The 12,756-nt window shown below is 50.1% G+C and overlaps 1 protein-coding gene across 9 annotated transcripts in view; it reads right to left on the reverse strand.

Annotated features, from left to right (window-relative positions):
- The window catches only part of LOC142303013 (uncharacterized), a 126,314-nt gene that overhangs the window by 25,156 nt on the left and 88,402 nt on the right, over nt 1–12,756 (reverse strand). For 7 of the 9 annotated variants that reach the window (XR_012752984.1, XR_012752982.1, XR_012752983.1 and 4 more), the window contains 8 exons: nt 7,793–7,904; nt 6,223–6,337; nt 5,859–6,033; nt 2,033–2,144; nt 1,820–1,926; nt 1,165–1,291; nt 689–809; nt 1–61 (listed from right to left, as the gene is read on the reverse strand). The exon at nt 1–61 is cut by the window's left edge and continues 25 nt beyond it. Coding sequence is in view for 1 of the 9 variants with exons in the window: in XM_075344115.1 (XP_075200230.1) it covers nt 1–61; nt 689–809; nt 1,165–1,291; nt 1,820–1,926; nt 2,033–2,144; nt 5,859–6,033; nt 6,223–6,337; nt 7,793–7,889 (915 nt within the window). In the remaining 8 variants the exon portion in view is untranslated. The remainder of the gene's footprint in view (nt 62–688; nt 810–1,164; nt 1,292–1,819; nt 1,927–2,032; nt 2,145–5,858; nt 6,034–6,222; nt 6,338–7,792; nt 7,905–12,756) is intronic. The other 2 variants (XR_012752988.1, XR_012752986.1) reach the window with 1 other exon arrangement.

A 12,756-nucleotide genomic window follows, 5' to 3' on the forward strand; every position in this document is an offset into this window, starting at 1 on the left:
TTTCTCATTTACTTTGCTCAACAGGAACGGGGTCACCTCTTTTCCCACAATGCCTTGCGTCCTGATGTAAACAAAGAAAATAAAGCCGTATCATATGCTATTTACAACACTATTATCACCGACATTAGCATACTAATTGCCCAAAATCATGACATTTAAAGGTGAATTTTGTTTTACTTTTTTTTTTTAACAAATTGATAGTACATATGATAATAAGAAACTTTGTAATATATCTTATAAGAAAGATATGAGATGACAGTTGGTGTTTATAAAGTTCTATGGAGAAATGGAACTGTCTGAATACAGATTTTACCTTTGAATTGAAAGTGAAAGTTCAATCCAGGAGGATAAAGAAACCGATTTCTCTGATAAGATATACTACAAAGTTACTTATTTTCATGCGTACTATTGATTTATGAAATAAAAAATTATGATGATTAGCACACTTTAAGTCCCACCCTTTGGAATCCCCCCCAATCTGGCATGGAACACCCTCTTTTGGTCCGATTTTTCTGCGCTCGTTAGAGAGATTGCCACACATTTGACAAGCATTTGCCCAACTAAAATGTGACAAAAGAACAACCCCATATACAGACCTACACCTCTCTGCCCAAAACACCATGACGCCTACAAGTCAACAATATGGTGTCAGGGTTAATGCTCCCATGGCCCTGGTCATCCCCATTACCTGGCCTCCTCCAGTGCTTGGTGAATGGCTTCTTCTATCATCCGGCCAGATGAAGCGTGCTCCGAAGGAATAGGGACCGAGATCAGGACACCACTGTCCAGCCCAAGCTCCAGAGAACTGGCTGAGGGAGAAGGACATTACATCATATAGAGACCGCGATACCATCTAGTCTATATTCCGTGTCCTCTCCACACACATGAGCACATTAGATTTCTTGGATAGATCCACCATCTTTTATTTTCATGCTCTTCTCCCTATGTACAAGAACTGGTGCCAGCGACCTTCATAGAGGACAGCGCCACCCCTGTTTATAGGTTGTGTCTGGTATTGCAGCTACACTTAAAGTGAATTGTGCCAATCTGTAGTACCACATACAACCTGTAGACAAGTGTGGTGCTGTTTCTGAAGAAAATAAGACATGTTTTTCATTTTGGAACAATCCCTTTAAATTCCGCTGTAAATTTTTACCATCTTACCAATAAGTCTTGCAGCCTCATCTTCATTGCGGATATGATACGGGGCCTTGTAGCCGCTGCGTGGGGTGAAGAAAGCCGGGAAGTCTCTGGAATCTCCCAATGTGCAAACGCAGACTCCTTGGGTCTCCTATTACATAAAAACGGAAGTAAGGCTTAAAGGGGTTGTCCACTTCCATCACAAAATGGCCACCGATAGAGGAGCATGTGACTACATCAGCCTATCAGCCTCCTCCAATAGTAAAACACCTCACATGGTTGCTTTTCTATTGGCGAAGGCTGATGGGCTGATCTGGTCACATGTTCTTCCCTCTAGCTGTCATTTTAAAGACTTCGTATCTTTCGTTGACCAAGACTACTAGGCCCGAAACAGCTTTATTCAGAGCAGTTTGCATCCGACATGCCTGAATTTTTAGACTTTACGGCAAAATCGGGACTATAGATAATGAGTCAGTCTTGTCAAGATTGATTTCTGCCTATAAGGCCTATTAAATAAACTAGGGCAGGTTGTTAAAGCTAACTTAAACAAAAAATGTGTTGCCCATAGCAACCAATCACAGCACAGCTTTCATTTTACCAGAGCTGTTTTAGAAATGAAAGCTGAGCTCTGATTGGTTGCTATGGGAAACAAAGGTGAGGCCTTACATTTCTCACTCACCAGATACTCCAGGGTGCGGCCAATGTCCAGGATGGATTTTACCCCGGCTGAAATAACTGCTACTGGTGTTCTCCCGAGTTCAGTGAGATCTGCACTGACGTCCATAGCTAAAGCCAAAAATGAAAATGTGGAGTTACCCTTTAAATACACTGATCACAATAGATAAATAATTGGGATTTTCCTAGAATACTGAAAAATGAGGATAAATTGTACTATTTTCTCCGTTGCGATGTACTCCTCCGATCCCTCCGGTTACAAAGATAGGGATCCCGGCATGATGTGCGGCCACCATTGTCCCAGACACGGTGCTGCCTCCGGAGAGACCCTGAAAAAAGCACAAATCACAGCACTTTATGGCCTCACACATTCAATATGTCTTCTAGCAAACAGTGTGGAAAATAAGTATTTGATCCCTTGCTGATTTTGTAAGTTTGCCCTCTGACAAAGACATGAACAGTCTTTCATTTAAGGGGAGATTAATTTTAACAGTGAGAGCTAGAAAATCAAAAATAAATCCAAAAATTCACATTGCATAAATTATATAAATTTATTTGCATTTTGCAGAGAGAAATAAGTATTTGATCCCTCTCGCAAACAAGACTTAATACTTGGTGTCCGTCCCCTTGTTGGCAGCACAGCAGTCATACGTTTTTGTAGTTGATGACGAGGTTTGCGCACATGTCAGTAGGAATTTTGGTCCACTCCTCTTTGCAGATCATCTCTAAAGCATTAACATTTTTATGCTGTTGCTTGGCAACTTGGCGCTTCACTTCCCTCCATACGTTTTCTATGGGATTAAGGTCTGGAGACTGGCTAGGCCACTCCATGACCTTAATGTGCTTCTTTTTGAGCAACTCCTTTGTTGCCTTGGCTGTATGTTTTGGGTCATTGTCGTGCTGGAAGACCCAGCCACAACCCATTTTTAATGTCCTGGTGGAGGGAAGGAGGTGGTCACTAAGGATTGTACGGTACATGGCTTCAGCCATTGTCCCATTGATGTGGTAAAGTAGTCCTGTACCCTTAGCAGAGAGACATCCCCAAAACATAATGTTTCCACCTCCATGCTTCACAGTGGAGATGGTTTAATTTGGGTCATAGGCAGCATTTCTCTTCCTCCAAACATGGCGAGTTGAGTTAAGGCCAAAGAGCTCAATTTTTGTCTCATCTGACCACAGCACCTTATGCCAATCACTCTAAGAATCATCCAGGTGTTCATTGGCAAACTTCAGACGGGCCGGCTGCACATGGGCCTTCTTCAGATGTGTCGGCTGCACATGAGCCTTCTTCAGACGGGCCGGCTGCACATGGGCCTTCTTCAGACGGGCCGGCTGCACATGGGCCTTCTTCAGACGGGCCGGCTGCACATGGGCCTTCTTCAGACGGGCCGGCTGCACATGGGCCTTCTTTAGACGGGCCGGCTGCACATGGGCCTTCTTCAGACGGGCCGGCTGCACATGGGCCTTCTTCAGACGAGCCGGCTGCACATGGGCCTTCTTCAGACGGGCCGGCTGCACATGGGCCTTCTTCAGACGGGCCGGCTGCACATGGGCCTTCTTCAGACGGGCCGGCTGCACATGGGCTTTCTTCAGACGGGCCGGCTGCACATGGGCCTTCTTCAGGCGGGCCGGCTGCACATGGGCCTTCTTCAGGCGGGCCAGCTGCACATGGGCCTTCTTCAGATGGGCCGGCTGCACATGGGCCTTCTTCAGACGGGCCGGCTGCACATGGGCCTTCTTCAGACGGGCCGGCTGCACATGGGCCTTCTTCAGACGGGCCGGCTGCACATGGGCCTTCTTCAGATGGGCCGGCTGCACATGGGCCTTCTTGAGCACTCGGACTTTGCGGGCACTGCAGAATTAATGCATTATGGCGTAATGTGTTACCAATGATCTTCTTGGTGACAGTGGTCCCAGCTGCCTTGAGATCATTAACAAGTTCCCCCCGTGTAGTTTTAGGCTGATCTCTCACCTTCCTTATGATTCTGGAGACCCCACGAGGTGAGATTTTGCATGGAGCCCCAGATTGATGTCGATTGACACTCATTTTGTATTTCTTCCATTTTCTTACTATTGCACCAACAGTTGTCTCCTTCTCACCCAGCGTCTTAGGGGTACTTTGCACGTTGCGACATCGCTACTGAAATATCGTCGGGGTCACGGTTGTTTTAACGCACATCCGGCGCCGGTAGCGACATCGCAATGTGTAAGTCCTAGGAGCGACGATGAACGAGCGTGAAACAGTCAAAAATCGCTGATCTGTGTCACGTCGTTCATTTTCATAATGTCGCTCCACCTGCAGGTACGATGTTGTTTGTCGTTCCTGCGGCAGCACACATCGCTGTGTGTGAAGCCGCTGGAACAACAAACATCTCCTTACCTGCGTCCCGACGGCAATGCGGAAGGAAGAAGGTGGGTGGGATGTTACGTCACGCTCATCTCCGCCCCTCCGCTTCTATTGGCCAGCCGCTTAGTGGTATCGCGGTGACGTCGCGGTGACGCAGAACGCACCTCCCCCTTGAAAGAGGGATTGTTCGGCGGTCACCGCGACGTCGCCGACCAGGTATGCGCGTGTGACGCTGCCGTAGCGATAATGTTCGCTACGGCAGCAATCACAAGATATCGCATGTGCGACGGGGGCGGATGCTATCGCGCTGAACATCGCTAGCCGATGCTAGCGATGTCGCAACGTGCAAAGTACCCCTTACTTATGGTTTTGTAGCCCATTCCAGCCTTGTGCAGGTCTATGATCTTGTCCCTGACATCCGTAGAAAGCTCTTTGGTCCTTCCCATGTGGTAGAGGTTAGAGTCTGACTGATTAATGGAGTCTGTGGACAGGAGTCTTTTATACAGGTGACAATTTAGGACAGCATCTGTAATGCAGGTAACAAGGTGATTAGGAGCGTCTAAAGCGGGCTTTACACGCTACGATTTCGCTACGTCACGGATTTTGTGACGCACATCCGGCCGCTGTAGCGATGTCGTAGCGTGTGACTCCTAGGAGCGATTTTGGATCGTTGCAAAAACGTCCAAAATCGCTCTTCGTTGACATGGGGGTCCGCTGCCAGTTATCGCTGCTGTTGCAGGGCCGAAGTTGTTCCTCGTTCCTGCGGCAGTGCACATCGCTATGTGTGAGGCCGCAGGAATGAGGATCATCTCCTTACCTGCCTCCGGCCACAATGCGGAAGGAAGGAGGTGGGCGGGATGTTACGTCCCGCTCATCTCCGCCCCTCCGCTTTCATTGGGCGGCCGCTTAGTGACGTCGCTGTGATGCCGAACGGACCGCCCCCTTAGAAAAGAGGCGGTACGCCGGTCACAGCGACGTCGCTATGCAGGTAAGTATGTGTGACGGGGGTGCCAGATTTTGTGCGCGACGGGCAGCGATATGCCCGTTTCGCACAAACGATGGGGGTGGGTCGCATGCTAGCGATATCGGACCGGATATCGCAGCATGTAAAGCCACCCTTAGTGTCTGTAGGAGCCAGAACTCTTAATGGTTGGTAGGGGATTAAATACTTATTTCTCTCTGCAAAATGCAAATAAATGTATAGAATTTATACAATGTGATTTTCTGGATTTTATTTTGCATCTTCTATCTCTCACTGGTAAAATTACCTACCCTTAAAATTATAGACTGTTCATGTCTTTGTCAGTGGGCAACCTTACAAAATCAGCAAGGGATCAAATACTTATTTCCCCCACTGTATGTCCTTGCCCCTTATGGGCACACAGGTGCACCAATCGGATCACTCCTGAGTCCATCACATGACCAGGACCAACGCAACAATAAGTTTCCTATTGAAAAACAACGAGCAAAAATCTTAAAGATGGAGCGAAATTGATACAGAAAATATATAAAGAAATTGTATAAATTTGTGTTTTATTAAAAATAACTTTTAATTTCTAACACTAAAGTACCCCTTTAAATATGCCTAGGTAGGCCGTGACTCCTCTACGTCCTCTCCTCTATGTAGTCCCTGTACTCTAACGTCTGACTATAATTATCATGCAAATATGAAGTAATATAATACTTAATGACAAACCTGGCTGAGTACATAGGGCAGATCTCTCCTCGACACCTTCACACAGTCATTGTTAGTGGCCAGGAACTTGATTTCTTCTTCACAGAGACCAATATGCACTTTGCCCTCTATGATCCCCACCGTCGCTGGTATTGAGCCGTTGGCCCGGACTATTTCCTCCACTTGATTGGCCATGCTGTCATTATACATATATACAAATCCACTTAAATAGACAAACTACAGAAAAACTTGGATAATTAAAAAAAATCTATATTCTTGCGGGCCTTGTGTATACAGCTCCTATGCAGATCAATGTGTCTCCATGGTAACAGACTATAAACAAGCCCTTTTTATAGAGAAGAGATAACACAAGGTATAACCTCACCTGATATTTTGTGGATAGGGCATCCCATGTGTAATAATGGTGCTCTCCAGAGCCACAACCGGCTGACCCTCCGCCAGCGCCTCCTCCACCCTGGGATGTATTCTGAATGCGGAACCTAGAAACAAAAATTAGAGGGGTTACCCCATGAACAAATTTAATTTTAAAGTTGACTTTAATCAATAGATCTTGGAATAATAATAATTTCCACAATTGGATGTGTTTAAAAAAAATGTTCCTGTGCGGAGATAATTTTATACATGTGTCCCTGCTTTGTACTGTGTAATGGCTGTGTCTTACCATAAAGGGACATGGTCTGATCATACCACGTCTCCTGGGCCGAGGAGGACATATAAACTATACAGACATTACAGCACGGAATCACAAATAATTTTTTCTATCAGGTAAAACATTTTTAAAAAACAGAGAAAGGATTTACCTCACAGAAAGAATAATCTATGATCCCGTACTGTAATGTCTGTACACTCTATTTTATGTCCTCCCCTGCCCAGGAGATGTGGTATGATCATACCATGTCCCTATACAGTCAGACACAGCCATTACACAGTACATAGCAGGGACAGATATATAAGATTATCTCATCACAGGAACATTTTTTTTTAACACATCCAATTGAAAATCTCATTAATATTCCAAGATCTATTGATTAAAGTCAACTTTAAAATGAACTTTGTTCATGGGAAAACCCCTTTAAATTTCTGACCGTACAGGGACATGGTCTGATCATACCACATCTCCTAGGCCGGGGAGGATGCAAAATAGAGTGTATAGACATTACAGCATGGGATCACAGCTGAGTCTTTCTGTGAGATAAAACATTTCTCTTTCTGTGTTTTTTTTTATATGTTTTACCTCATAGAAAGAATTATTCGTGATCCCGTGCTGTCCTCTCTGTATACTCTCTTTTCTTTCCTCCCCCCCCAGGAGCTGTGGTATGGTCAGACCATGTCCCTGTACGGTCAGACACGGTCATTACACAGTACACAGCAGGGACACATATATAAGATTATCTCAGCACAGGAACATTATTTTTAAACACATCCAATTGTGGAAATTATTATTCTAAGATCTATTGATTGAAATTAACTTTGTTCATGGGGAAAACCCCTGTAAGTTCTTAAAAATACAAATATTCTGTGATATAAGTTTCAGATTGGAGAAGTAATAATACAGATGAATACAGCCGGGCCAGAAGGGCCTGTTGGGGCTGAACAAGACCTAGGAAAACTCCTCCTACCTGCCGGCTTGACCGCTCCGTTTTTTGATTAGTCGGCCTGACGCGACAATATACCTGCATTGTGCCACAATGATGATGTTGCACTGGGTTTATAAAAAGAGGACCAAGAGATGTCGGAAGGTAGGAGGTTCACAGAGCTCTGGTATGGTGACCATGGACCAAGGTTGCTGGATCAGGCTCCTGTGAAGCTTTTTCCTTAAGAAAAGTCAAACTTCCTCATCAAATTCAAGAAAAGTATTCCAATTTTTCACAGATTTGCCCATCTCTTCCACCCAACTTTACAAGTAAACTAAATAACTTAGAAAAGGAACTTACTTTGGCTATCCAACCGCCGGTGGGCCACAGCACCTCCCGCCCGGACCATTGTATTCTGTACTCCGGTAGAACATCTTCTCAGGGCAGAAACCAGCATAGCAGCTCATCTGATCTAACACAAAAAGAGGCACAAATATACTGTAGTAGGTGCAACTCCAAGGACCCCATGCTCGGAGCTCCAAAACTTGTTTTCAGGGGCATAGCTATAAGGGATACAGAGGTAACAGCTGCAATGCAGGCCTTGATGCCAGAGAGGACTCATAGGCCTATGTACCATATATAAAAAGACACCAATATTATAAATGGCACATGATGGTTGGTGGAGTAAGATGGGGTCTTTATCAAATTTTGCACTTTGATTACAAGTCTTCATTTTGTTGGACGACTTGTAATTTCAAAAAGTAGTATGCAACTTCATGATCCCTATATGGAACCTGTAAGTAATATGCTGCCACTTTTCTGTATCAAAGTGTATTATGTCTGTCGATAAAAAGGCAGGTTTGCCATGTACAGTGCTTCTGTACATGGCAAACCTAAAGGCCAATGTTAGTTCCCACTCCCCAGGCTACCAGTGTAGTTCACCGGTTCCCCACAATCGCACCAAACCAGGGTTGATGAGGTGACAGAGGAAGCTCTCTCCTTCTGTCTAACCGCTTAGCTGCTACAGTTCAAATAGGCAATAGCATCTGAAGGATTAAAATACTAGCATTGGCAGGGTGTCAGCCATGGGCGTACCCAGGATCAAAACTAGGGGGGGGCAAGCCATGTTCGTTCAGGTTGTAAAATATTAGAACAGAAAAGGTGACTGAAACGAAAATTTTAAGAGAAGTAAATGTAATTATAGCTCAATTAATGACTCCGCGCCCCTCCACACACACACTACAATGCGCCCCCATTACCCTCACACACACACACACACACACACACAATACAATACACGCTCCATTACCCCTGACCCCCCCACACACACAATACAATACATTCCCCCATCACCCACTACATACACACACACAGAAATACAATGCACCCCCCACTACCCCCTCCCCACGCACACAATACAATGCACCCCCCCATCACCCCCTACACACACACACACAATACAATACATTCCCCCATCACCCACTACACACACACACACACAAATACAATGCACCCCCCATTACCCCCTCCCCACACACACACAATACAATGCACCCCCCATTACCCCCTCCCCACACACACAATACAATGCACCCCCCATCACCCCTTACACACACACACACACACACACAGTACATTGTACCCCCCATTACCCCTCCCCACACACACACAAAATACAGTGCACCCCCCATTACCCCTCCCCCACACACAATACAATGCACCCTCTATTACCCCCTTCCCAGACATAATACATTGCACCCCCATCACCTCAAATTACACTACCCCATCACTACACGCTCCTGCCTCCCCCCCTCCCTCGGAATACAGTGCTCCTCCTCTGCCTGTCACAAAGCTGTGTCTCCTTCACAAATGTTCCCCATTATGTGTCCTCAGCCCCTCCCCACACATCTCCATTAATTACACCTGTCTCTTTGGCTCCTTCATAGAGCGCTCACTGCTTCCTGATGTCTCCAGTGTGGCGCCTGCAGCACTGTGATGACGTCAGCAATGTGCTGATTTCATCACGTTGCTGCACAGCGGGGGCGGGGCCCCGTCCCGGCGCGCTGTTCAAATGTATTTACGTCTGAAAGACGCAAAATACATTTGAATTGGAAGCAGAAAGCTGCGGTCACCGGCCCCGCCACCAGCGTGCTCCTCAGCAGTGTGTGCATGCCGGGCACACTGTCACACAGCAGAGCCGGCACAGCACAGCGCGCTGCCTCCTGCTCCTGCTGCAGCTAGTGTGCCCTGCATGCACATGTGGCGCCCTGGACAAGCCAGGATGTCACAGGTACTGCAACAACACACCCCACACCCCGGTTAGGCACATCAGCCGCACACACAATTCCTTGTTGCCTCCCTCCAGGGGCTGATGTCCACACCAGGTAGGGCGGGGTCAGGCGATTGGCCCCGCCCATCGAGGAGTTCACAGTCCTGGAGGCAGGAAAAGGGTTCAGTTCAGTTTGGAGTTCAGTTGGAGAGCTCAGGAAAGTGGTAGTAGAGGAGCTGACTGACCGTGTCCGGGTACGTGGGCTGGGCACCTAAGAGCAAGGTTGGCAGACGGTGGTGACCGTCTGCATGCGAGGCCGTTTGACGCACAACTGTAAGGACCGGGGTCGGGCGGTGGCCCGCCGGTACCGGACCGGAGAGCGAAGAAAAGCCAGCACCATTCGGCAGGGCCTACAGACCCCGACCAGGCTTGGAGTCGCCGTTAAACCGGTCAAATCTGTCAGCGACGGGAACCTCCGGGGTTCCCCAGCAGCAAAGACCCGACTGAAGGCAACCACTCAACCGTGAAGGGAAATACAGCTACCGCCACAGCTAGAGTTCTCAGGGCCAGAGCCTGCGGGCAAAAAGGGGCTCCTCCGGCAAACACACCGCTGGGGAGCAGGCTACCGGTGGGAAGCCATCGGGGCCGAAAACACATTAAGGGTGCAGAGAGAGACATTCACCGCCAACCTACCGGGAGTGACAACCGCAGCCGCCTGTGGGACCCGTCCATCCAGTCGTTTGTTTCACCAGAGACTCCATGTGCGTTACTGGCTGAGTGAGTACCACCGTGCCGTCTGGCACTGCGCTGCCCCACGACCCTGCACCCCGCCAAGCCCTGCTAATCACATTCCAGTCAACATCACCGGGCCCCGGGACCACCAAACCCCCTACCCACGGAGGGAAGAGAAACATCTCAGCTGCTCCCCGTCATCGCTCCCGGGATCCCCATCCAGAGCAGCGGTGGTGTCCCAACCTCACCACAAACCGTGGGTGGCGTCACGGACTACATCCCCAAACCAAATCATCCCCTTTCACTCACGGGCGAGGAGCGCTGCTCGAGTCCCCGGATCTGGCCCACCGCTTGAGCCACCGAGCAGCAGCAGCAGCCGGACCCGAGCCGCGAGCGCGGTCGAGCAGCGCACCCCCCGCCCGCGACAACTTGGCGTCACGAACAGGATCTTACCGTTCTACCACCTGGTAGAAGTGCGCCTTGTGTCCCGCCGGAGGTGTCCGGCCGAAAAATTTCAGAATCCGCCATCTTGGGCGCGAGAAGTTCCCTGCTTGAGCGTCTTCCCGAGCAGTGGAGGCGCGAAAGCCGAAGCCCCGCCCCTAAAGAGGAGGTGCCAGAAGGAGACCAAGGGGGCACGGATGGCGGCTGGCCGCATGTAGCCGAGGCTGCAGAAAAGCGGGGACACCAGGACCCTGCGGCCATCTTTGGTTCCTGGAAGAGGCCGCGGCAACGATGCACCGTCCGACCAGCAACACCGTAGCCCCCGTGCCTGGCACCGCGGCGTGGGTGGAGGTCCGGACCGCTCAGCTACGTAGCCGTCTGCAGACCCGAGTGCAGCTCCTCTTGGAGAAGTGGGAGGCCGACATGGCGGATGTAGTGGCGGCCATAAGGAGACGCGAGGTGGAGGAAGTTCTGGAAGAGCGGGTAAGCGACCCACGCCCCTGTATCCCTACCGGGTCGGCCATTGCGGCTGAGGGGCCCGGTCTGCGCCCGCTCGCCCTGCTGCCTCCCCCGCTGCCCGTGTTGGTTGCTGCTCCCCCGCCACTAGGCCCGCTACCACCGCAACCGGTAGCGGTACCCTGCCTATCCGCCAAAGCGGACCGATCTGCAGCCGAGGCTGGTGGTCGCCCTGAACCGCTCCCATGGAAGATACTGAAGGCCGAGCCCGTCAGCGGAGATATACCGGAGGCATATGTGACCGTGCCTGGCCCCGTACCGACTCCAGCAACCCGTCTTGTGCAGGAGGAGGCGGAGGTCAAGCGGGAGAGGACACCTGTACCCGTCCCCCACGCCTCGGCTGACGCTGCGCCGGGTCGCCGCTGTGAGGCAGCACCCTAGGCCATGACACCGCGGGACCTTCCACCCAGAATGCCAGTGATGGGCAGCATAAAGGAAGTCTCGCGGGGCCCGACCCATGCGCAGGGGCCCGCAGCAGCCCCTTACTGGGACAGGAAACCGACCCCGCTGGGCCAAGAGATTGCAGAGAGGGAGAAGAGGAAAGCGGAGCTGGTGGCCCGCACCATAGAGGAGAAAGAGCGTCTTCGCAGAGCCACCTTCCGAGTACGGGGCCCGAGATATGAGGGGCAAGTGAGGAGGTTCGATGTCCGTAGGGGATATGGCTTCATCTTTGAGCCGGGCCTGGAGGCCGAAGTTTTTGTGGCCCGGAGGGACGTGAATGACCACCTGCCGGAAGACCACCCGGACCGCAACTTGCTCCCTGGCGACCTCGTCACCTATACCCGGCACTGTGGGGAGAGGGGCTGGTTTGCTCTGGATGCTAGGCTGAGAGGAGGCCAGGGGCCTCAAGCACCAGCCCAGCCCCCTCCCCCGGTCGGTGGGGTGGACCTGAAGTGATGGCAGCGGTCCCCTGCTGCAAGTTGTCCCCGTTGGGACCACCAGCACCGTTGTGTGATTTGTTGAATGTGTGATCTGTTGAAAATGAAACCGAATGATAAGAAAAGTAATCAACCGAGAAGTTAACCTGATTTGCACCGTGATTGAACGGGCCATTAACGGCAACTAGTCCCCGTAGAGACTTTCTGCAGCCGTTTGCGTAAGAAACTACTTACGGACACGCCCGAGAACTTGCAGGGCAACCACAAACTTGTGGCGTGTAAATAAAATGTTGGCTTATACCGTAACCGCCTCCGGAGAGGCTGATTTGGGAGGATGGGCCTGGAGGAATGGATTGCCCAGGCCCGCCACTACCGTAACCGGTGGCGATCCTCCGGGGGTTCAGGGGTTCCCCATGGACGTGGGTCCCCTGAAAGAGACCGTACCCACTCGGGCAATTTGGTTCTGGACTGGGGCAAGGGGTGCTGCC

This window comes from Anomaloglossus baeobatrachus, chromosome 4, assembly GCF_048569485.1.
Source record: "Anomaloglossus baeobatrachus isolate aAnoBae1 chromosome 4, aAnoBae1.hap1, whole genome shotgun sequence".
NCBI classification, from domain to species: Eukaryota; Metazoa; Chordata; class Amphibia; order Anura; family Aromobatidae; genus Anomaloglossus; species Anomaloglossus baeobatrachus.